This window comes from Balaenoptera acutorostrata, chromosome 15 (genome assembly GCF_949987535.1).
Source record: "Balaenoptera acutorostrata chromosome 15, mBalAcu1.1, whole genome shotgun sequence".
Classification (NCBI taxonomy): Eukaryota; Metazoa; Chordata; class Mammalia; order Artiodactyla; family Balaenopteridae; genus Balaenoptera; species Balaenoptera acutorostrata.
Window position 1 is genome coordinate 75,005,695 of NC_080078.1, and position 25,493 is coordinate 75,031,187.

The 25,493-nt window shown below is 41.8% G+C and overlaps 3 protein-coding genes across 3 annotated transcripts in view; 2 read left to right on the plus strand and 1 right to left on the minus strand.

Annotated features, from left to right (window-relative positions):
- WFDC3 (WAP four-disulfide core domain 3) overlaps positions 1 to 25,493 on the minus strand; it is a 121,689-nt gene that overhangs the window by 61,968 nt on the left and 34,228 nt on the right. The gene's annotated exons all lie outside the window — the stretch shown is intronic.
- WFDC13 (WAP four-disulfide core domain 13) lies at positions 1,863 to 9,047 on the plus strand. The gene is made up of 4 exons (XM_007185400.2): positions 1,863 to 1,950; positions 4,882 to 5,032; positions 6,297 to 6,361; positions 8,960 to 9,047. The coding sequence occupies exons 1-3, from the start codon at positions 1,863 to 1,865 to the stop codon at positions 6,337 to 6,339; spliced, it is 282 nt and encodes a 93-aa protein (XP_007185462.1). The 3' UTR covers positions 6,340 to 6,361; positions 8,960 to 9,047.
- Positions 14,584 to 16,229, plus strand: SPINT4 (serine peptidase inhibitor, Kunitz type 4). Its single transcript, XM_028167239.1, has 2 exons — positions 14,584 to 14,698; positions 16,042 to 16,229. Exons 1-2 carry the CDS (start codon positions 14,584 to 14,586, stop codon positions 16,227 to 16,229), a joined length of 303 nt encoding a protein of 100 aa, XP_028023040.1.

Here is a 25,493-nt window from a genome sequence, read left to right on the forward strand (position 1 = left end):
AAAGGTTATTGGCCAGGTTCCCTTATGAATATACATATAAAATTCCTTAAAAATAGCGAACTGAGCCAAACAGTATAAAAATGATAATACACAATGATCAAATTAGATGACTAGAGAAATTCAAGAATGGTTCAATGTTAGAAAATCTGAAATGTAATTCAATACGTGAACAGGTTAAAGGAGAAAAATAATGTTATCATCTCAACATATGTAGGAAAAAAACAAATAGAATTTCACATAAATTGATGAAAGTTTTCTTTTCATGTCAGAAAAGAAAGAGAACTTTCTAAACCTGATAAGAGATGTTTGTGAGAAACATAAAACAGGCACTATCAAGCAACCTAAATGTTCATCGATAGATGAATGGATAAAGAAGGTATGATACATATGTATGATGAAATACTACTCAGCCATAAAAAAGAATGAAATAATGCCATTTGCAGCAACATGGATGGACCTAGAGATTATCATACTAAGTGAAGTAAGTCAGAAAGAGAGAGACAAATATCATATGATACCACTTATATGTGGAATCTAAAATATGATACAAATGAACTTATTTACAAAACAGAAACAGACTCACAGGCATAGAAAACAAACTTACGGTTACCAAAGGGGAAAGGAGGGGAGGGGATAAATTAGGAGTTTGGGGTTAGCAGGTACAAACTACTATATATAAAATAAGTAAACAATGAGGTCTCACTGTATAGCACAGGGAACTATATTCAATATCCTGTAATAAACCATAATGAAAAAGAATATGAAAAAGAATATATACATATATGTATAACTGAATCACTTTGCTATACACCAGAATCTAACACAACATTGTAAATCAACTCCAATTAAAAAAAAGGACTTCCCTGGTGGCGCAGTGGTTAAGAATCCGCCTGCCAATGCAGGGGACACAGGTTCAAGCCCTGGCCCGGGAAGATCCCACATGCCGCGGAGCAGCTGGGCCCATGTGCCACAACTACTGAGCCTGCACTCTAGAGCTCGTGTGCCACAACTACTGAAGCCCGCGCGCTTAGAGCCCAAGCTCCGCAACAAGAGAAGCCACTGCAATGAGAAGCCCGTGCACCACAACGAAGAGTAGCCCCCACTCGCCGCAACCAGAGAAAGCCCGCGCACAGCAACACAGCCAAAAAATTTTAATTAATTATTTAATTAATTAATTAAAAAAAAAAAACAGACATTATCCTAAAAGGGAGACTTAAGAATCTTTCATTTTAAATCAGGAATCAGACAAGAACATACACTATCACCCCTTCTGCACAATCATGTTTGGAAGTCCTGACCGGCACGAGGCATTAAAAAGGGCATAAAGTTCAAAGAGGAAAAATACAACAGTCGTTATTTGCAGATAATGTTGAATACATTGAACACTGAAAAGAACACACCCGAAATTATGATAAACAATGGGAGAGTTTAGCAAGGTAAACAGATCAATATACAAAAGTCATTTATCTACATTAGCAACAAACGAAAAGAAATAATTAAAAAGTTAGGATACTATTTACAATTTCACTTTAATAATTCAAACTTCCAGGAATAAATATAACAGACATGCCAGAATTACGTGGAAAAATTTGTTAAATTTTTGTGAAAGGATTCTAACAAGATCTACATAAAGGAGAGAAGTAACAAGGTCAAGATTAGGGGGGTGACAAGGGTGTGCGTTTGAAAACACTACCTGGCCCTGGAGTGGGCGTGGTTGGGAGGGGCTTGGGTTTCTGCCAAAGTCCCCTGATTGGAGTACACGGTGTAAGGCCAGTCACAGCTTGCCTTCACTCTGCCTTCTCCTCTAAGCTGTGCCTGCTCACAGCTTTGGCCAGGACTTACCCACCCATCTCACCAGCAGCATGAAGCCTGCGCTGCTTTTCCAGCTCCTGCTGTTGACTTGCTTAGCACCACAGCTGGTGTCTGGGAGTCCCAAGCAACATTTTTCGAGTAGGTGCTGGGTCTGGGCCCAGGGGAGCGAAGAAGCATCTGGAGAGATGAGAGGATGTGAGGGCCGGGCACGTCTCGTAAAAAAATTACAGTATCGTGTTCAAGAGTCCAAGTTTTATTGTCAGCAATATCTAGGTTTGAATCCCCCTTCTGATGCTTACTGAGTGATCTTGGGCAAAGAGTCTGGACCTTGGATTTTATTTTTGTGATGGATACAACGATAGTGGGATAGTCAGGAGAAGAAACAGAGGTAATATGTGCAGACATAGAGCACCCTTACTGGACCATGGTAAGTGCTCAGTAAGTATTAACTACTGTAAATGTTACCAGCTCCATCATCCAGCTTCTTCTTGCTACCCCTGGTTTCTTCATGGATGATTGGGCCAACTTTTCAAACATTAAAACAGAGAGGAAAATTCAGTTGGTGGAACCTACATAATCTCAGCCTTGGAGGATGTTTTGGGAGGAAAGGAAACAAAGTCTTGCATTTCATTTCCCACGGTAAACATTCAGAGGTACCTGCACAATTATCAGTGATTAGCATCAACGGGAAGGTGTAGAGAACATCTCCGCAGCCACTGTTGCCCAGATCCAACCAAACAAAAGCTCTGGCCACAGTTACACGGATGACCAAAACCAAATGGAAAATGAGCTGTTATTCATCATACCTTTTTCAGAGTACTGGGGGCTCAGAATAGGGCTATGTGTAGTATTTCATGTGTCTGGGGAGGCAAGGTCCTGTTTTAGGGTTCTCAGAGAGAGCATGCAGGTTTATAAGACTGAGGAAGCCTAAGCAAGCTGCAAGAGAACAGGGGTATCCAGGATAGAGTTAATTGGAGAACCAAGGACTAAAATTTGAGGAGAGACACAAGAGCCTTTATGAAAGACTGGTAAGTACCGTAGCGAGATGCCCAGAAGAGCAGGTAAAACCTGAGGTCAACCTCTCTGAGATTCCTGGCTCATGGACTCCTTTTCCACACTGTTTCATTGAGCCCCAAGCTCTCCAAAGTGGGGATCAGTTCCAATTTCTCGCACTGATCCAGTAAGCTAAGGGATGACAGGGAGGCGCCGGGTGAGGGCTGAGTACTGGTCTCTGCCAAACTGTCAACAGCTGGGGCCTCGGCTTCTTACCCACCATCTCCAGTGTCATTTGCTGTTACAATTCTAGCCCCAACTTCACTCATCACTTATTCCTTTCAGATCAGCATGATATCCTACAGACCCTCTTATAAATGCAAGTATCTTCAGAGCAATAAATCAACAAAGGCTTATAGAATGCTCCTCCTATGACATTTGCCCCAAAGAAAAGTCAGAAGGTACAAAAATTAGATCTGGCTGGGCTTGGATAAAGGGGTTCATGGGGTTCATCCTTAATGCCTTAGATTTCAGGAACAGAGAGAATATTGTGAGTTGGCGCCTTGGGGCAGGATCTGGTGGAGGTGCTCTTGGCTTTGACCTGACTACTGGCGGATGGGGGTAAAGGGATGTCAGCATGAAATGCTTATTCTTCTCTAACAGTAGAAAGTGGGGGACCCTGGGCTTCCCTGGTGGTGCAGTGGTTAAGAATCCGACTGCCAATGCAGGGGACACGGGTTCGAGCCCTGGTCTGGGACGATCCCACATGCTGCAGAGCAACTAAGCCCGTGCGCCACAACTACTGAGCCTGCGCTTTAAAGCCCGTGAACCACAACTACTAAGCCCGCGGGCTGCAACTACTGAAGCCTGCATGCCTAGAGCCTGTGCTCCGCAACAAGAGAAGCCACCGCAATGAGAAGCCCATGCACCGCAACGAAGAGTAGCCCCCGCTCACCGCAACTAGAGAAAGCCCGCACGCAGCAACGAAAACCCAACATAGCCAAAAATAAAATAAATTAAATAAATTATTTTTAAAAACCACGAAAAAAAAGTTATTTAAAAAAGAAAGTGGGGGGCTTCCCTGGTGGCGCAGTGGTTGAGAATCTGCCTGCCAATGCAGGGGACAGGGGTTCGAGCCCTGGTCTGGGAAGATCCCACATGCCACGGAGCAACTGGGCCCGTGAGCCACAACTACTGAGCCTGCGCGTCTGGAGCCTGTGCCCCGCAGCGGGAGGGGCCACGATGGTGAGAGGCCCGCGCACCGCAATGAAGAGTGGCCCCCGCACCACGATGAAGCGTGGCCCCCGCTTGCCGCAACTGGAGAAAGCCCTCGCACGAAACGAAGACCCAACACAGCTATAAATAAATAAATAAATAAATAAATAAAGTAGCTATTAGTTTAAAAAAAAAAAAAAAAAAAGAAAGTGGGGGACCCTGGTGCTCTGGCCTCCTCATCACTAGAGACCTGGGAAGAAGGAGCAGCTGATCTTTGCACCCCATTCTGAAACACCCATCCTTCTCCCCATTAAAGAAGTCACCCCCAGAACTCATTTGTGACTTGGGTTCTAGCGTTCTGATGCCAATAACTAGAGTGTGCTGTGCAGTCTTCATCCTTTTCAAAAATCACCCCTTTCACTCGTTCTTCCTATATGCAAATAACACATGTTAGGTGAAACCCTAGGATAAACTACATTGTTTGCTTGAGACTACACAATGAATCAGTGCAAATGGACCACACACCCCTCTCTTGCTCACCACACACACCGTTCATTCCCTTGAACTGGACTTAACCGAGGTCTGTGAAGATTTGGCACCTGATCTGCAAGGATGATGAATGACCCGTGGGTGCAGGATTCTCCCAAACTCTGTCTTTGATCAAATATCCAAGCCCTGGTTTTCCCTGCTGAGAACTCAGAGGAAGACAGAGGCTAAGGACAAAATCTTATTCCACCTCCTTGTGGCCACATGAAGGGGATCAGGGTGGCTGGCTCTCTGGCAGTTCCCTGGGCTTTTGGAGTTCTGAATGTCACTCCAGCCTGTTGTTTAGGCCCTTCTCTTTCCTGTTCTGTGTTCCAGGGTATATCTTGGAACCTCCACCCTGCAGATCAGACCCTGAAAACTGTACTCATTTCTGCACATTGCAGGAAGATTGCCATCCAGGATTTCAGTGCTGTTCTGCCTTCTGTGGCATAGTCTGTACATTAAACAAAAATGTAAACCGTGAAAGGTAAGGAGCTTCTCCTGCCCAGCCCTGACCTTAGAGCTGCTGGTGGGAGCTCGACAGAAGAGTCTCTTACCAGACAATGGATCTCTTTTTCTCTCTAACATTCTATTTCTCATTACCAAGAATAATTTCCATAAATGTCCTGATTAAAAGAGTCTTCCTCCACTCCTGAACTACATAATCATTCTCTCCCTATCACCACATCTGTCAATCTCTGTATCAGCCTCTCTGAACACACCAATAAACCTCTCCATCCACAGACCCTGCCCTGTCCCAGAATCCACCTTTATCCCAGGGTCTGGGACACCATACCTGGAGCTGCGTCACCTGAATCCCAAAGCAACTTTGTTCTGTTTTTGCTTGCCCTCTTTTGCCAAACACCATTCTTTGTCCCCCCATGTTCCTGGGCTCTGAAGATCCTCCAGCCCAAGGGACCCTTTGGTTACTTGCCCAGGCATTAGCACTGGCCCCAACTCTGCCAAATGGAGAGAACTCCCAAAACAGAGAAAAAGCATTACAGGCCTGATGAAATGTCTGGTTTCTAATCCTATCTTGCAACAATGTCTTCCTATGACCTTGAGGAAGACAGTTTCCCATTCTTGCCTTTCATTTTCTCATGCAGAAAATGGGGACTCTTTTTTTCCAGCCTTGCAAGATTGTTATGGAGGTCCACGTGAGGTCTCAAAAGACCCACAAGGCAGGAGACTCAACCAGTGAGCTTCTAAACTGTCTTATTCTCTGCTATATACTCTGCCTTGAGCATAGTAGCCCACATAGTACCTTGTCTCTGAGACAAGGTCCAGAGGGATCAAGTATGGGCCCAGAACCAGATACCTAGACCCACATCCTGGCTCCACCATTTCTTGGCTGAGTGATAAGTTAGTCAACCACTCTCTGGACATCAGCTTCCCCATCTTAAAAACTGGAACAACAAGAGTGAGATTAAAATAGATAACCCATGTAATTTCTAAAAACATCACTTGATGCATAATTACTCGGTAAATTTTAGCGATGAGCTAACCACTTCTCTCTCAAGACTGGCCCTTGCAACTTAACTCCATGTCTTTCAAGGCTCCACACTGGAAGGCACAAGCCTAAGTCTGACTCCTTGTTGTCACTGGGTTCTTTGAGGTTCTGCTTTCCCTATGGCATGAGGACTTAGCTTCACGGTCTCGTTTCAATGATGGAAGTAATGGAAAATTTTTAAATGATATCTCTAAGAACAAAACTTTACCAGATAACATTAGAAAATCTTTTTCTTCTACAGACACAAAACCAAGACCTTGAGAAACACCAGGGCTGGCAAGTGAGGCATGTTTCCCAGAGCATGTTGTAAGTATCAGGGTTGGACCTGGGCTTTCCCAGACAAGTTTTCCCCAGTTTTCCTTCTCCAGCCTCTCTAGGGACTCAGATATTCCCACAAGGTCAGAAGAGCCTTTTGTCATTGATGGCCCCCTCCTGCACAGTTCCCCTCCTGGGGCTATGTCCTCACTCCCTGGGGCAGGATGTGGTCCCGGGTGAGTTCTGCAACACAGAACAGCACAAGGAGGCAGGGTCATGGCCCAAGGGGGAGCACAGGACACTCAGATCTGAGCTTTTGCCAGGGAACAGTGTCTGCCAGCCTCTGGGTCGACAGCGCCCTAGGCAAGGAGTCAAGCTGAGCCCTTCACACTGTGTGGCCTTGGTCAGCTCACTCTACATCTCTGAGACCATCAGCTTCCTCATGGGAAAGATGAAGAGGACATCCATACCTCGGGTTTTGTGAGGATTACATGACGTCACGTGGAATGGAAGAACTTGGTCATTGCAAAGATTCTGCAAAAGTTAGAAGTTGCCAGCAACTCACTCTTTCTGGGTTCCAGATTTTTCCTCTTTAAAAAAAGGGGGATTATCTTTATTATTTTACCAATGTTACAAGAAAGGTGAGCAAAATGGAGTCTTCTGTAACTCTGCCACCAAAAGGAAGCTACTCTTCATATCTTGGTAGAATTTGTTTCAGACTGGGGAGAAATTAGGAGCTTAGGGTCTTCTAACAGTCCTTCTGAAGTCACCAGAGTTTCCAAGTTAGAACCGTGGTATTTCAGCTTAGAAACCCTGTACAAAGGAGTTCAAAAAATAGTAGCAAGCAGAGGCCAGTAGAGGTGTTGAAGTGCATGAGGACCACTTTCACCCTTGCTCAGGCCCTGATGAGCCAACCATACTAACTTCCTCTGCACCTTATAATAATTAACTGCCCAGGTCACACACTGACCAGCAATCAATGCATCAGCATAATGACCTAATCCAGGGCCTGTGCAGCATTCACTGCAAGATCTGTTAGATCCACGTGTCGCAGTGTTTGCTCTCCCCCATCTTGCAGCCTGTCCTCTGCAGAATGGTTCCCCTCAACTGACCATTCCTGCTCTGGAGCCCCTGGTGTTGGCTGGGAAGATCAGGTGAGGTAGGAGATGGCAGTGCCAATGAGGGCCTGAAAAAAATACTGATCTTATACCCAGCAAGTGCAGTGTTGAGCTTCCTGTGGCGACCGGGCATGGAGGACAGAATAGCTCAAGCAGATCTGATCACAATCTTCCAGGAAACTTGGGCTCTGGTGGGAGTAGTCAAGGGCTTCCAACTTTGTCAGTGAGAACTAACATTCTTAGCCAAGTTGTGCTTCATCTCATGGGGTCCTCACAGCAACCATAATACCCAGTTTACAGACAAGGGAACCGAGAATCATAGAGTTAAAGTAATATGCTCAGCGCTAGCCAACTGGTCAGTGGTGGAGCTGGATTACAAACCCAAGGCTTGGGATGCCTTAGGATTGTTTCCTTGGGTGGCTTAGTTCACTTCTGCTGAGTAGATTCTCACACTTCCTGTTTCCACTGAATGTTTTCACTGATGCTTTTCCTCCTGCTTTCAACTCGGGCCTCACGACTCCCCATTCCGTTTCATGCTTAGAAACCTGCCTCACTAAACTTGGTCTTTCTCCAAGGCCCCAGGCACTCTCTCCTTCTGTCCTCTAACTCAAGCTCTTATCTCTGCCCGGAATGTTTTTCTCCCACTTTTCAACAAACTCCCACTCATGCTTCAAGTTTCATATTAAATAAGAATCTGCATGGAAGCTTCACCAATTCACCCCAGACAGAATGGTTCTCCTTTTCTTTTCACAGAACCTTATCTTGGCCCTACTTTAAACTTTATCACTTTATACTGTAATTGTTTAACTCAGTATTTTCTCAACCTAGAGTATGAGTCCTATAGAAGTAGGAACTGTGTCTGACTTCTTTGCCACGGTACCCTAAAACCCAAAACCATGCCTTGCATATAGTGAGGACATCATTCTGACTTTTCAAATGGGCTGAGAAGCAGGCTGGCAAGGTGTAGCCTAATCCTAACACTTCATGAATTTTTCTCGCAAAGAAAATCTTCACTGGCTAGTCCAGAAGCCCTCAGATACCAGCTGTCTACTTCAATTGTGTCTCCTGGACTCAGGTGTTTTACACATTATTTTTCTTAAAGGCGAATTTATATTTGATTTGGAAAATAGAATAGGAGGGAAAACAAACAAAAAAGAAGCGTGGGAATATCCCATTCAGAGGGAGGACTAGGATAGACTAAGGGCGAGGGCTAGGGGTCCTGGCTGCTCTGGGACTCAGTCCGGCTCTGCCCTTGCTGACCTGGAGACGCTGAGTATTTCCGAGTCCTCAAGGCTCCAACCTCTTCATCTGTAAATGGAGCTGAATAATACCTACCCCAGGTGTGTCATGAGACAAAATGAGATGGCACAGGCAAAGCACATACCACAGTGCCTGGCAGAGAGTCTAAGGAAAATGTTACTATTATTATTTGTGTCTTCCCAAACTTTCATTTATCCAAAATTCTTGTTTTATAAAGGAATCAACATGTACACTCCACCTTAAACTCTATGTTTTTAAACTTTTCCTCTAGGTTCCATATAAATTAGCTCCCAAAGAAGACAAGTATCATGTCTCTGATCTCTGAAATATCTTCTCAGATGGAACAAGGCATATTTGTGGAAAGTACTCCATCCCTGAAAGATCATGTGATTAAATCAAATGATAAAAGCTCAGCTAATTTAACAATGATCTCGATTTCTCTACTAAACCTCCAGCAGCTATGGAAGATGTTGCTTCCCTCTGCAAGTCCCATGTAAATGTTACCAACTTGGAAATTTGTGGTCACCTACTCCCATGATTCCACTTTGCCCCAATCACACCCCCTCCAAATGAAGTTTTCCCAAGATAAATGTATCACCATTCCATGTCCCACACCTTTCTTCTAATCTGACACCCTTCTAATCTGGCTGATCCCTGGTAACCCCTGGCCAGAGCTGGAAACATTGTTCAGAAAACTCTGCAGCCTCCTTTATCACCATGAGTTGACCAGATGTGGTTCAAGTTGATCTAATGAGCCAGGCCTCTCACATTAAGGTTGGCCCATTCAAACTACAGCTGTCACTGTCTTAATCATCTAATCTTGATCTGTCTGTTACCACAAGCACTGGTCACAGGAGTCTATTTAAGTGTAAATTTATATTAATTACAATTCAATAAAATAAAATATTCTATCAACTCCTCAGTCTCACTAATCACATTGCAAGTGTTTGATAATCTCATATGACTTGTGGCTGATATATTAAACAATGCAGACATAGAACATTTCCATCACTGCAGAAAAAGTTCTATTGGAAAGCATTGCTTTGAGCTTTATAAAGCTGATGTCTAAATAATAATTGCTAATTAAAAATCATGACATCAGGGCTTCCCTGGTGGCGCAGTGGTTGAGAATCTGCCTGCTAATGCAGGGGACACGGGTTCGAGCCCTGGCCTGGGAAGATCCCACATGCCGCAGAGCGGCTGGGCCCGTGAGCCACAACTGCTGAGCCTGCGCGTCTGGAGCCTGTGCTCCGCAACGAGAGAGGCCCGCGCATCGCGATGAAGAGTGGCCCCCGCTTGCCACAACTGGAGAAAGCCCTCGCACAGTAAACGAAGACCCAACACAGCCAAAATCAATCAATCAATCAATCAATCAAACATACACATCTGATTCAAGATCCTCATTAAAAAAAAAAAAAAAATCTCAGCTCTATCCTCTGCAAAATAGGGGTTATAATACTTTAAAAAAAAAAAAATCATGACATCAGATGAATGGATAAAGAAGATGTAGCACATATATACAATGGAATATTACTCAGCCATAAAAAGAAACGAAAGTGAGTTATTTGTAGCAAGGTGGATGAACCTAGAGACTGTCATACAGAGTGAAGTAAGTCAGAAAGAGAAAAACAAATACCGTATGCTAACACATATATATGGAATCTAAAAAAAAAAACGGTTCTGAAGAACCTAGGGGCAGGACAGGAATAAAGACGCAGACATAGAGAATGGACTTGAGGACACGGGGAGGGGGAAGTGTAAGCTGGGACAAAGTGAGAGAGTGGCATGGACATATACACACTACCAAACGTAAAACAGATAACTAGTGGGAAGCAGCCGCATAGCACAGGGAGATCAGCTCGGTGCTTTGTGTCCACCTAGAGGGGTGGGATAGGGAGGGTGGGAGGGAGATGCAAGAGGGAGGACATATGGGGATGTATGTATATGTATAGCTGATTCACTTTGTTATACAGCAGAAACTAACATTATTGGAGCAATTATACTCCAATAAAGATATTTTAAAAAATCATGATGTCAGAATTTTACAAGGGTTGACTATTATAGAGGTTTTTTTTACATTTAGTGTATTGGTATTTAGTTCCAATTATTCATAAAGGAATAAAATTTGAAGATATGTACTAATTGTTGAAGCATGTATTTGATCTTTTTACTCAGGGCATAAGAGTGTGATATGAAAAGAGCCTGAGGCAGGAACAGGTATAGTGAAGGGACTTGGGTAATGGAGCACTCCTACTTCATAGGCACCCACAATATGGATTTCCAACTGAAGGAACTGGAGATGATACAGGAATGGACCCATGTTTTCGGAGGATTCAGTGGGTGTTGGACTGCAGGACCCATAGGCATCACACCAGGTGAAGATCATGACTAAAAGCTGTGCTGATGAAATAATGATGTGGTCAAAGATGTTCATCAATATTACTTATGAATATAAAATATTTGAATCAGATTTAATACTCAAAAGGAGGAGACTACTTATGTAACTTATAGTAGACCAATGGTGTGAAATGAATGTATTTATGATAGGCTATGGAGTGGGACTTCTTCTGTTGTCTCATAGATTTTAGCTGAGATTTCACAGCTAAAGACAATCATCAATGTTCCAAGTTCATTCTATGAAGCCAGCCTCACCCTGATACCAAAATTTGACAAAGATAAAGCTACAAAGCTATTGTAATCAAAACATTATTGTACTTGCATAAAAACAGACACATAGACCAATGGAACAGGATCAAGAGCCCAGAAATAAACCCATAAAGGATCAACTTGACATAGGAATCAAGAATACACACTCAGAAAAGGATAGTCTTTTCAATAAATGTTAGGGAAACTACATATTCACATGCAAAACAATGAAATAGGACCCTTATCTTACACCACTCTCAAAAATTAACTCGAAACTGATAAGGACTTTAACATAAAACTTGAAACTGCAAAACTCCTAGAAGAAAACATAAGGAGAAATCTCCTTGGATATAACATCAAAAGTGTTAGGGGAACCACTGACCGAAACCACCCACCCTGGCCAGGCACCACAGTAACCACTTGCATGAGTTATCTTGCAACAGGAGGTCCTGGTAAGGAACACGGAACTAACAAGCCACCACCAACAGGAAGAATTTGGGAAAGGTTAAAAGGAGAGAGGAGACACCAGTCCATATGTCTTACCAACCTCCCAGAATCCTCCTCGCTGGAATCGATCTTGGCTGAGTGCTGCACGGGCCACCAGGAAGGACCCTGAGTCAGAATGATTGGCCAGAGACAACCCAGAAACTAACCCTATTACCATAAAACCTGAGACTGCGAGCCACGTGGCAGAGCAGTCCTCCTGGGTTCCCTTACCCTCCTGCTCTCCACCCGGATGCCCCTTCCCAATAAAGTCTCTTGCTTTGTCAGCACCTGTGTCTCCTCAGACAATTCATTTTTGAGTGTTAGACAAGAGCTCACTCTCGGGCCCTGGAAGGGTCCCCCTTCCTGCAACAAAAGCAAAAATAAACAAGTGGGACTACATCAAATTAAAAAGCTCTACACAACAAAGGAAACAATCAACAAAATGAAAGGCAACCTACGGAATGAGAGAAAATATTTGCAAACTATATATCTCGTAAAGGGTTAATATCCAAAATATATAAGGAAATTACACAACTCATTAGGGGGAAAAACCCAAAACGCCTGATTTTAAAAAGGACAAGGTCGTGACTAGACATTTGTCCAAGAAGACATACAAATGAACAAGTATATGAAAGGGTCATAAACATCACTACTCATTAAGGAAATGCTTAGGCTGGACATAAGATTAATATATAATATGAATAACATTTTATACATCAGAAACAAACAGAAAGAAATGTAATGTTTGAAGATAACTTTTACAGTAATATCAAAAATATAAATAAGATTGCAAGACCTGTATGGTAAATACCATAAACCTTTCTTGGCAGATATTAATGAAAACCAGTATAGAAGAACTGTATACCAAAGACAATATTGTAAGGACGTCATTCTCCTCAAAGTGATCTGTAAATCCAATGCAATTCAAATCAATAACCAAGATGGGTCTTCTGAAGTGCTTAACAAACTGTCTCTAAAATGTATATGAGCAGATTCAAACAAGTACTAATCAGGGAAGTGAGGGGACGCAGAAACAAGGGAGGAGCAGTCAAGAAACAATAGTGCAGCCTTGGGGCTGGGTCCTGGTTCCTTCTTAAGGAATATATATAACAATATCTTTGAGTTCTTCTTCAGGAACTAAGGCCCCCACCTAGGTGGAGGATGGTAACTTCAGGCTGAGCACAGATTCCTGGAGGACCACCCAGTTACCTCACCACCAACCAATCAGAAGAAAGTCTCACACCCTGCAGCCTTCACCCCAAATTTTGCCTATAAAAATTTTCCCCCAGAACCATTGGGGAGTTTGGGGTTTTTGAGCACGAGCCACCCATTCTCCTTGCTTGGCCCCACAATAAACTTTTCTCTGCTCCAAAAAAAATAAAATAAAAGTAAAATGTATATGAAAATGCAAAATCCTAAAATAATGCAAAATTCAAGCAATTAAGAATGGTTTTGGAGCTGGAATATACAGTGTAGTGAAATAAAGAGTTCAGAAACTGAATAAAAGAGGCACTCCTCATTAAATGGGTCTGGAAGCATTGAAAAAATGAAATCATATCTTTATTTTATACCTTACCAAAAATAATCAACTTCAGGTGGCTTAAAGCTTCAAATGTGAATGTCAAAATTTCAAAAGTCTTACAAGAAGACAGAACAAAGGTGTCCCACATTCCTAGGTAATAGAGTGTCATGAGTTCACATCTTGTGTCCACTACATAATAGATGTGTGACCTTGTACATATAACTTAACCTCAGCCTCAGTTTCTTCACCTGTAAGTGATTATCGTAATTGCACCTAACTCATGGGGTGCATGTGATAATTTAGTGAGATAGAAGTAGATATAGATATAGATATAGATATAGATATAGATATAGATATAGATATAAGGCTTTAAATAGTGTTTTGCATGAAGGAATTACTATAGGGGTTAGCTACTCTTGGGCTGCACCCCACAGTCCTGCAAGGCCTGTACTTGCCCAGCTTCAAGACTGAAGAAAGAGCCCAGAGTCAGCAACAGAAACATCTGTTTAATGGAGAGGGGGATTTACAGGGCTGAAGCAAGGTCCTGGAGCGACACCCCATCATGTGCAACAGACAGTGGGCAGGACATGGAATCAGTCTTCGCTCTGGGGGCCAGTAGGGGGTGGGGGGGGTTAGCAGTTAAAGGGGGAATTGACTGTCAGGTTGGCTTATTGGTTACCAGGTAAACTAGCAAAGGGGCATGCCCTTCACCACCCCTTTGATAAGAACAATCATTAGCTGGGGCTTGGGGCAAGTATGTAGGAAGGTCAGTCCTGTGAGTAGGGTGTAGGTGAAGCAGGCACTGGTCAAGCAGGGGATGTACAGAGAGCAAGAGAACAGCCATCTTGAATGACCTGACCATACAGCTACTATCATTACTACTGTGTTTATTACATTCTTTCTGTTGTACCAGGATCAGTCTCTTCCTTGCTGTAGAAGGGTAAGGTGAGGAAAGGAAGCAATCCCTTTTTAATTCAATGCTCTGATGGTTCTACCCTCCATGGTTAAACATACCCAGAAGCTCTGCATTCTAGATAAACATGAGACTCACTATCAGGGGTCTAATCAGCCTGGGACTTTCAGCTTCATGGCTGGATACCCAAGTACTCACCGTCCAACTCAATACCTGGAAATGCCCAGTCCTGGCCCTTGGGGTAAGTGGGCTCAGCCCTCTCAAGTATCAGGTCCAAAATATAACACCAGTTGATACCAAGACTCTCCTACTTGCTGCTAGCTGCACCATGAAGTCTACTGAGCTGGGATTTCTTTTGGGGTTCTTCGCCTTCTTCTTGCTGACTACCCCACTAATGAGTGGTGTTACTAGGATTTCTGAGAAAATATGTGGAAAACTCAAAGGTATGAAACTGAAACAGAAAATAAATCCAAAGACTAATTATGAAGGAGGAAGAAAGAGTTAGAAAAAACTTGATATCCAGGTGGTCCAGGAAGGTCCTCCTTTTGTGTCAATACCCATAAACTCTTACTACCTTGACTTGGGACATTATCTACTCTAGGCATCTGATGAGAAAAAAAAACAATGACACCAATAAGTCCTTTCCGCATGGGACTCTCTTTTGTATGGAGGTGCAAAGGACTAGAAGTATTCTGAATTAGGGGTTTCACGGCAAATTTCAAAGATCTCAGGCCATTCAAGAGTATGTACTGAGATGAGAGGGAGAAAAAAAAAAAAAGGAAAACTGAACAGACTGAGGCATTTTCAATATCTAAGCTCTGGGGGAGTAGAGAATGCTTGAACACACGGTCGCTTTTCAGAGGAGCTCAACATGCAGATGTGAAAGGCAATGATGTTTTCTTCCACAGATAATGTGTACAGGTTCGAGTGCTTCCATAACATGGGGAGATAGCACAGTCTACACCGTGAGTCAGACACCCCAAATTTCGGCCCTGCCGCTTAGCAAATATGTACACTTGTTCAAGTCACTCAATCCCTTACCACCCCTTAGCTTCAGTTTCCCTTGTGTTACACATAGATCAGAAAAATGCCTGTATCAGAGTGTGTTTGTATAAAATAAGATTATGTATGTAACTGTATTTAAATAGTTACTTTTACCAAGGAATATATTCCAGTCTGGCTGCTTGAATAGGATGAATAACGATCTCTGGGTTGCCAACACAACCATGTTGAATAAAAACAGAAGATTTGCCTCTGGCAAGGGGACAGGGGGGAGAGATGACAGGGTATGAGGGTGAAAGAGCGTCACCTCCAGGGTTATGCATCTTGGTATGTATCCTGTGTCGAGTAGCAGGCACAGTTACCTCAAACTGGGGGCATGGTTAGTATAGTGAGTCTATGAAAACTGGAGGGTAAGCATTGTATGTCCTATGCAGGCAGTTAAGAGGGGAGAAAGATGAAAGTATGGAGAAGCAGGAGATTGTGCTTTAATAAAATGTAAGATGTGACAGGTAAACCTCATTACTTTGCACAAGATACCTGATAGAACTTCCTTTTTCACTGCTCACTATGTCTCTAAGTCACTGCCCAGGACCAGAACCTAGAGTTTTAATCAATTTCCATGCCCAAGGGCAACCTTGCCAAGTGATCCTAATACCAAGAGAAAACCAAATGCCTTTCAGTGACCTTGAATAGGGAATATCTCCAGACTAATGTGAGAAATTTTTAAGGGCCCGTGAAGACAACTCTCTATTTCCCCCTAACTCAATGGGAACCTCTCATGCAGATCCCTGCTTAATGGACTACCGATTTGGCAGCTGCTTTGAAATTCACCTTAGATATTTCTACAACAAAACTTCCAAAAGATGTGAAAGTTTTGTCTACTCTGGCTGTGATGGCAATCTTAACAACTACAAGCTTAAAATAGAATGTCAAGTAGCCTGCGATGAAGAGTACAAAGCAGCGGTGAAGTAAGGAATTCAATCTTGTCCTTGGTCCTTGGGGAGAGGAAAAGGAGAGGCTCTGAGATCCCAGGACAAACCCTGGTTTGGGATGGGAAGAGGGAGGATTGTCATAATCAAAAGGTTTAATAGTTGGGTTGGATCTCAGAATCACTTGTCAGTTTGCAGTTAGGAAATCAAAAGTCCAGAGAGAACATAATAGCCATCATTTATTGGACAATTACCATGTGCTGGGTACTACACTAAGTAATTTACATATATTGATAGAATTTAAAACTAAAAACACCCTAAGATAGATGTGTACCATTATTTTTATATGGCAGATGAGGAAACCACGTCCAGTAGAGGTAACTAACTGGCCCCAGATCACATTATTAAATGACATGGCAAGATTCCTAAACAAATCTGATCATCCAGGGCTGGATCATCTTACGTGATCATCTTACATGATCACTCAGACCCAAGCTTGAACTCCCAGACCTGTGAACTTCCCATAGCAACATACTGTTTTATACAGCTAAGCTCCCAGCCCACACTGCACCATTTCCAAGTCATAGGAACTAGAAAGAGGTCCACGGAGGTAACAGCACTATGACATGGCTGATTTCCATGAAACTGAGATGGAGCATGGCCTTGGGAGTAACTCAAAAGCAGAAATTTTGTTTTATTTATTTAATATCCCCAGTGACTCTTTTTTTTTTTTTTTTTAGATTTTTTTGATGTGGACTATTTTTAAAGTCTTTATTGAATTTGTTACAATATTGCTTCTGTTTTATGTTTTGGTTTTTTGGCCCGAGGCATGTGGGATCTTAGCTCCCCGACCAGGGATCAAACCTGCACCCTCTGCATTGGAAAGTGAAGTCTTAACCACTGGACCACCAGGGAAGTCCCTCCTAGTGACTCTTTGCAGTTCCTGGCACATAGAAGACAATGACTAAGTTTTAAGGGAATGAAAGAATGAGAGATTAATGGAAGAATGAGAGCTTAATCAATGGAAGAGGAAGGATATTGAAAGAGATGGCATCCTCTGGGCTTCCCCTGAGATAAAAATGACTTAAATTAGTAGAGGGAGACTTTCCAAAACCTATAACACAGGTCTGTTTTTTTGTTTGTTTTTTTGTTTTGCTTAAACAGGTCATAGTGGATTACAAGTTTAAAAATTCTGGAGCTTCTTGATACACCATCTGAAACACAGATGTAGGAAAAATCAGACCAATTTTAAGATCTTCGTAAGTTCCATAATCTTTGAAAGTTGCATCCATTTGCTATTTTCCTGACTGCAGTGTTGTGTTTCCTGAGAACTAGTTGTATGATCATTAAAATGAAAGAACTTTATGTGTCAGCCCTTCCTCCTCTCTGAACATCCTCCCCCAGACCCCCACCACATTATCCAGGGCTGGAATGTGAGCTGGTCCTAGCCATTACTCCCCTCTCCCCACTGAGCCATTCCTCACGCATGTACTCAATGCTTACACTGTTACAGGTGCGATGAGACAAATATGGTTAGGTTTGTATCACTTTGCCTCTCAGGTTGCGTAATTAGTAGTACCAAAGTACCAAATCAGTGCTACTCTTTGTCCTGAAAATCAAACCAAGCAGTGAACCTAACACTCAAGTGAAATGTTCTTGCACTCATAACAAATTTTTCTCTGTGTGGTTTTCTGATTCATGTTCACCAAACCAGGAGTCCTGATTAGTTAAACTAACTTGCTGACATAATCTCTATTTATCATAGTTATTTGGACATTTTTTAGTACCTTCATCATGGACATTCGACTTGGCTCTTCTCCATCCTTCTGGGAAAAGAACCCTCAGCTTCAATTCAGTGACTGTGTTTTAGCTCCCAAGAGAATGGTCATCCTAACACTGTTTTGCAAGTCTTCTGAATATAATGCTGCAAGGTTCGGCATGACCATGATCTTCCCAGCTGTGGGATACTCAGCTTGGCCATCTCATCTCTGAATTTCTTCAGGCATCCCTTCCCTGCACACCTTTCCTGTCCATCTTATTGACAAAGTCCAATCCCTCACCTGTGAATCACATCCTCGACCACTGGTGGCTAGGGCCAATGTCAGAGGCACTGTGAACCAGTGAGATCCTGTAGCTAGACATGTAAGTCTGGTGTCTGCTCAATCTTAAGAATAAGAAAACCAGTCCCCTAAGCAGAGACAATTTTTTGCAAAAATTCTGATTACTTCAAAATCAGACCCTCATCCAGACAGGGTTTACTCTGAACATGTGTACATTCGAACTTTGGTGAAGACTCTAGAATTACAAGTCATTCTTGAGCCCCATCAGCTGCAGGAGACATGCTGTGGACGCTGAAATATAGGGACTAGGTTAATCTGACTGGTCCACATAAATGGAAGTTCTGAGATTTTCCTATCATGAGTCATGAAGCTGGGTGTCCCAGAAGTGGAAAGTTTGTTGGAGACAAAATAACATATACCCATGGTCTGTTTGCTCCCTCTTTCAGTCAACTCCTGGAAAAGCCAGAGAAGTAAAAAGAAGGTATATAAATATTAATAACTAAAGTCAAGACTAAGAATCCTTTGAAGAAAGAGGGCAGTTGTGTCTTGGAGAGAAAAGGATATTTTGATGCCTAAGACAGAGAGCTGGGCACCAAAGGTGGGAGAATGAGTTGCGTGACAGCTTTTGAGTTGTGTTACACACACACAAAAATCCGAGTCTGTCAGTGTCTGCTCCCTTACCAAAGCAGTAACAGCCCCAAGATACTGCAAGGGCAATTGAGATGACATAGTGGTGGTCTCAGAGCCCAGCTAGAGTAAGGGGTGTATAAAAACAGGTGCAATTGGACTAGCCAGACACAGAGTTTATTGTCTTCCCTTTTTCCTATACACACTGAGGGATAGATAACTGAACCTAAGAGAAAAAAAAATTTCCATAGAAAACACATCAAGGGCAGAAGATATGTTCCCTGAGCACGCGGGGGAATAGTGTTATTCAGGAAGCAGCAAATGGGTGTAAATAAGCCCAGATTGTATTAGTGTGAGTCTCTGGCTGGAATTTTCCACCATCCACTTTAAATCAACCAAGAGAAGTGCCAGGTAAGAGATGTGGGCTTTGGTCCTTCTTCCCAACACTGCCTCGTCCCTCTCACACTAACCCATCCACCACATACATGCACAATAAAAGCAAAAACTGCTCACATTCCGATGGACAAATGATCACAAACAAATTTTACCACAAACATGTCAACAAAGAGAAACAACAAGCTAAATAACCAAGAGGAAATAACCCTGAATTAATTGAAGAGATAAATGAAATAGACATAATTAATATTCTCAACTAGATAAGAGTGCATATTGATATGTTAAGCAGGAACATATATTAACAAAGAAAAACCAACAAAAAATACAGGGTTTGGAAAATTTAATAGGTAACGTAAATGACACAATAGCTGAGATAAATCAAAAGCATACAGCCAAAGTACGAATTAGTGATGGTAGAAGATTAGGTCGAGGAGCCCTCACAAATATCAGAGAAGAATAAAGAAGTTTTGTTGTTGCTGCTGTTGTAGTTGGCCAAGCCACTCGGCTTGTGGGATCTCAGTTCCCCGACCAGGGACTGAACCCCAGCCATGGCAGTGAAAGCACCAAGTCCTAACCACTGGACTGCCAGGGAATTCCCAGAACTTTAAAATATAAAAATTAAGGTAGGGGAAGATGGCATAGTAAGAAGCACCAGAAATCTGTTTGCCCACCTAGACAACAGTGGCACTGGCAGAATCTTCTGAGGTAATTATTTTGAAACTCTGGCGTCTATTGAAGGCTTGCAACTTCCAGGGGAGGACTTGGATAATAGTTGCAATTAATTTCAGTCAATTTCAGGTCTTAGCAGAGCAGCAGTTACATATTCTCCACCCCCAGCCACATGGCTGACAGCTGTGCACATGTTCCTGGAGCAGCTTAACATAGCTGTGGCAGCCAACTTGGGCAAAAAAAATACTGTTCTCTAGGTATCAGGGATCTATGCTCTGACTGCTGATTTCTACTTCTGATCATATAAAGACGCACCTCCTCTTATTGTTACAAGCCCCTCCCCTTCAGGCCAAAGTGACTTCCAGGGATTTGAAGGGCCAGTGCCCTTTCCTTACCCTTCATTTTTTTCTTTTTGGGAGCCGGACGTTAAAGATTAGGACATTTAAAAAATAACTACATATATAGGAAAAATTAGAAAGTGAGCATGCATGTCCAGGAAAGGGCTCAGAAAAGATGTGAGAATATCTTAAGTTTACATTTCAGGCTGATCACAGGGACAACCTTAGGCAATCAAAAAAAAAAAAAAAAAGAAAAAGCACCAAAACAGTAACAAAATAAAACCACTCCCTGGGGAAGGGGGAGAATCTGATTTCCAGAGTTACCACATTATTAGATTCAAATGTCCAATTTTCACCAAAAAAAAAAAAAATCACAAGGCATACAAAGAAATATGAAAGTATGGACCATTCAAATTTTTAAAAATAAATCAACCAAAACTGTCCCTGAAGAAGATCTGATAGAAGATCTACTAGATAAAGATTTTAAAACAACTGTCTTAAAGATGCTCAAAGAACTAACATGAAGAAAGTAAAGAAAATGTATGAATAAAATGGAAATGTCAATAAAGAGATTTTTTTAACTAAAAACAAACAAAAATTCTGGAGCTGAAAAGTACAATAACTGAAATGATAAATTCATTAGAGGGATTCAAAGGCAGATTTAAGCAGGCAAAAGAAAAAAGCAGTGAACTTGAACATAAGACAATGGAAATTATCAAGTCTCAAGAACAGAAAGAAAATACACCTGTAGGACATCATCAAAATATATCAACGTACTCGTTGTGGGAGTCCCAGAAGGAGAAGTGAGACAGAAAAGGAGGAAAGAATATTTGACAAAATATGACTGAAAACTTCCCAAATTTGGTGAAAGATATGAATATAAATATCCAAGAAGTAAAATAACTGCAAGATGAACAAGATACATATCTCTTGTAGATAAATATACATTTTTTTCCTCTCTGGCCAAATTTTTTTTAATTAATTAATTAATTAATTTTTTGGCTGCATTGGGTCTTTGTTGCAGCATGCAGGCTTTCTCTCATTCCAGGCGAGCAGGGGCTACTCTTCGTTGCGGTGCTTCTCATTGCGGTGCCTTCTCCTGTTATGGAGCATGGGCCCTAGATCACGCAGGCTTCAGTAGTTGTGGCACTCTGACTCAGTAGTTGTGGCTTGCAGGGTCTAGAGCACAGGCTCAGTAGTTGTGGTGCACGGGCTTAGTTGTTCCAGAACATGTGGGATCTTCCCGGACTAGGGCTTGAACCCGTGTCTCCTGCATTGGCAGGCAGACTCTTAACCACTGCACCACCAGGGAAGTCCTTGTTCTCACCAATTTTTAATCTTACTGATTCCACTATCCTTGTAATACAGGCAGACCATTACAACTTCCCATAAATCCATGAATTAGGTTGTCTTTGCTTCCAGGTAAAGTGGACAAGGACAGATATTTCCTCAAGCTCTTGCCACTTGGAAAATTTTCATTCCTCGCTGTCCTTCAGGGTAATGGAGCTATAAATGTTGAAGCAGTTGTTTTCAATCGGTCCTAACACACATACACAGAAGGACTGTGCAAATCAGACCCTTTTTTCACCATTAGTCATCTGGTCTTTGAGAATTCCTGAAGAAACCATAAGTGTGGATTTCAAATACTGTGACAACACAACACAACACAACAAGAAGAGTATATTTCATGGGCTGAGAGTGTAATTTGCTTTCTCATAAAATGTACTTGTGCCTTTGGACCATGTCATAACTGGTCTAATGTAGACTTCTTCCTTATTTAAATAGACTTCTAATGGGTTTACTAGGTACTCCAAGCTTTTCTCAAGCATCCTTCTTTTAAAAGTTTTATCCAGACAAAGCAGGGAGTTAAGGACCCTCACTGTTTTCCACCCCATAACATTTTCACCCAGTGTCTTAGACCTCACACACTGAAATGGAACATTTCATCTTCTCTCCCTGAGGACCTGCAGTTCTGAACATTCACTCCCATGCTTGCACATGACCACACAGGAACTTCGGGAACCCAATATTTAAATAACGGTGCCATCAATTAGCCCTTCTTCTGAACACATAGGGGAAAAATACAAGGCATTCAGCACTCTGGAATATATTTATTCCTTCATTATAGCCTAGGGCCTCTCCCACCCAGCCCTGCCACTATTCAGCCTTGTCCTAATAAGGACAATGGAGCTGGTGATCAGGAGAAGCAAAGATGTTGACCTTGCTGGAACCATGGAACCAGAACCTTCAGATACCTTTTACTCCAGCTTTTGGCCTGATCTTTCTCCATGCTGTGGAGAATGTACTCCAGCCAACACAAGATACTTAGCCTCTACCCACTGACTATTAAATCAGATTCCAAGTCTTTTATACAGTTTAGTTATGAAAGCCTTAAAAAAAAAAAAGGAATTATGCCTCCCTTGGCTTCCTCTAACAATATATGACCTAGCATAGCAGAGAAACTAATTGTATATTGATTACGTTATCAACACAGGACTGGATCATAATGACACTCTAGAACTCAAGTATGCAAAAACATTTAAAGGTTATCAGAAATTTTAAAACATAAGTTTAACATTTTTCAAAAATAATGTTCCACCTAGATCCATATCACGGTTTCTTATGTTTGTTGCCACATAGAATATATATTATTAATCACATGGGGATGTAGTCATAATATATATAACAGAATTGATACAGTCTATGCACTACAAGCTAAAATGTTTTAAACCTTTCTCACTCATAATGTTCAAGTACAAAATAATAATTTATCCCCTTAGCAAAAAGAAAATATCCTGGCACTAATAAGATAACAGAATTAAGATTTGCCCGGGACTTCCCTGGCGGTCCAGTGGTTAAGATTCCACGCTTCCAATGCAGCGGGCATGGGTTCGATCCCTGATCAGGGAACTAAGATCCCACGTGCTGCGTGGCAAGGCCAAAGAATTTAAAAAAAAAAAATTTGCCCAATATGAACCAAAATCCCTGAACATTAAAGGCCTAGATTCCCTGACTCTTACCCAAATACTCACAGCTCCCCATTCTCCCATTCATGAGTTGTTCCTGCCCACACTTATAGGAAAGAAAGGACACCATGATTGAGAGTCCAATATGTGGAGGGCAAGTTCTGCAAAGAAAAATTGGGGTGCTATTACCAGATGGAGGATAGTGGACAAAACCAAAAATACTCACTACATTCCACCCCTTGACTCACTGTTTTCCATTCATAAACTTCTTAAGGCTTATGATTAAAATAGCCAAAAGCATTTAACACAACCCAAAAAGAGACCATCGGAAGTCCCGTTCACTACCTCAACTACCTTCAGAGCTAGGGTTGTACAGGTAAAGTCCCTTCTCTTTTAGCACTACCTGAATCCTGCCAGGAAATTCTGCAACCAGTGTATCAAATGGCAAGTTTCAACATCAACCAACATATCTTAAATAAAACAGTAAGTAAAATGGAGAAGAGGGAATTTCATTTAATTCTATAATACAAGCAAGGAAAACTATGTAGCATATTTGTGCTGTATCTTATAAGGCTGTAACTTGTTTTAAAAACATTCCTCCTCCAAATATTGTACATTCCATATTGCCCCACCTTTGGCCAGAACCTCTGTTTAACTGGGCTCTTTACACATTGGGTAACCCAAAGTAACATTCTAGACAGAATAAATATGAGCTCATGGTGGGACTTCCTGGGTAGTTTTTAATCTTTCCATCTTTCAGGCTTTCATGCTTTCTAACTTCCATGACCCTTTACCGCCTCAGATGATGTACAATACATGCTCTAGGGCTTCAGAGTCCCTTCGATGAAGCATTAACCATATCCCCCTTGATAGGCTCATTCACTTTAGATAAAAATATAATCCTTCTTTTCCTGCTTTACCAGGTGAAAGAGAATTCCAATTGAGCCCATAAATGTGGGTTAAGGAAGCTGTGACACCACAGAAAAAAAGAGGTTTAGCCGTAAGTGAAATATAACTGCAATGAAATTGCCTGGTCCGATACAAAGTCCTTCCCTCTAATGGAATGCTACTGGGTACATGAGTGTCTCAAGCATTTCTCAAGAACTTTCAATTGTTAGTTTTCCACTAGACAGAACAGAAAATGCAATGGAAAAAAAAAATAAAGGAAATTTAATGACCCTCATTGTTTTCTGCCTCAAACCTTTTTCATCTAAAATTTTGTGCTGTATGCTCTCCACTGAAATGGAACATCTCACTTTCTTCCCCCAGAGACATGCAGTGCAGGACTTTCACTGCACATGATAACAGAGATACTTCATGCAAAACACCAAGGTTTCCAGCATCCTGGGGGATCTTTATTCAATTCATTATAGCCTAGACCCTCTCCCATTCAGTTTTCCTTCTCCTTATTGGGAGCTGGGCTAGTTAGTAAGTTAAACAAAAATGTTGACACCGTTGGAACCATGGAGCAAGGCACCTCCAGACTCCTGGCCCAACAGTGAGGAATAGACATCAAGAGTTTAGCTTCTACTAGGTAGATCTTAAATATTCTCACAACACACACACACACACACACACACACACACAAATGGTAATTATATGAGGTGATGGATATGTTAATTTGCTATCACTTCACAGTGTATACGTACATCAAAACATCATGTTCCACACCTTAAATATAATTTTTATTTATCAACTGTACTTCAATAAAGCTGGCGGGGGGGTAGGCCTGACTAGTCACCTCATGTTTCTACATTTCAAGCTTTTTATCTTCTATTAAACTTTACTGCTTAATACAATGGTATTATGCAATTCGGTGTTTGCTTCACTTACCCTATTGTGATACATTAACCCTATTTTCTCCTGATATGGTCAACTGAATAAAATTGAGTATCCAGAAATAAATTCTTACATTTTTGATCAATTGATTTCCAACAAAGGGGCCAAGATAATTCAATGGGGAACTCAGTAGTTTTTTCAACACATGGTGCTGGGATGATAGGATATACACATGCAAAAGAGGAAAATTGGACCTCTACCTCACATCATATACAATAACTAACACAAAATGGATCAAAGACCTAACTGTAAGAGCCAAAACTATAAAACTCTTAGAAGAAAACACACAGAGGCAAATCTTTGTCACCTTGGGTTAGGCAATGGTTTGTTAGAATGACACTAAAAGTACAAGTGACAAAAGAAAAAATAGATACATTGGTCTTCATCAAATTTTTAAAAATTGTGCTTTAAA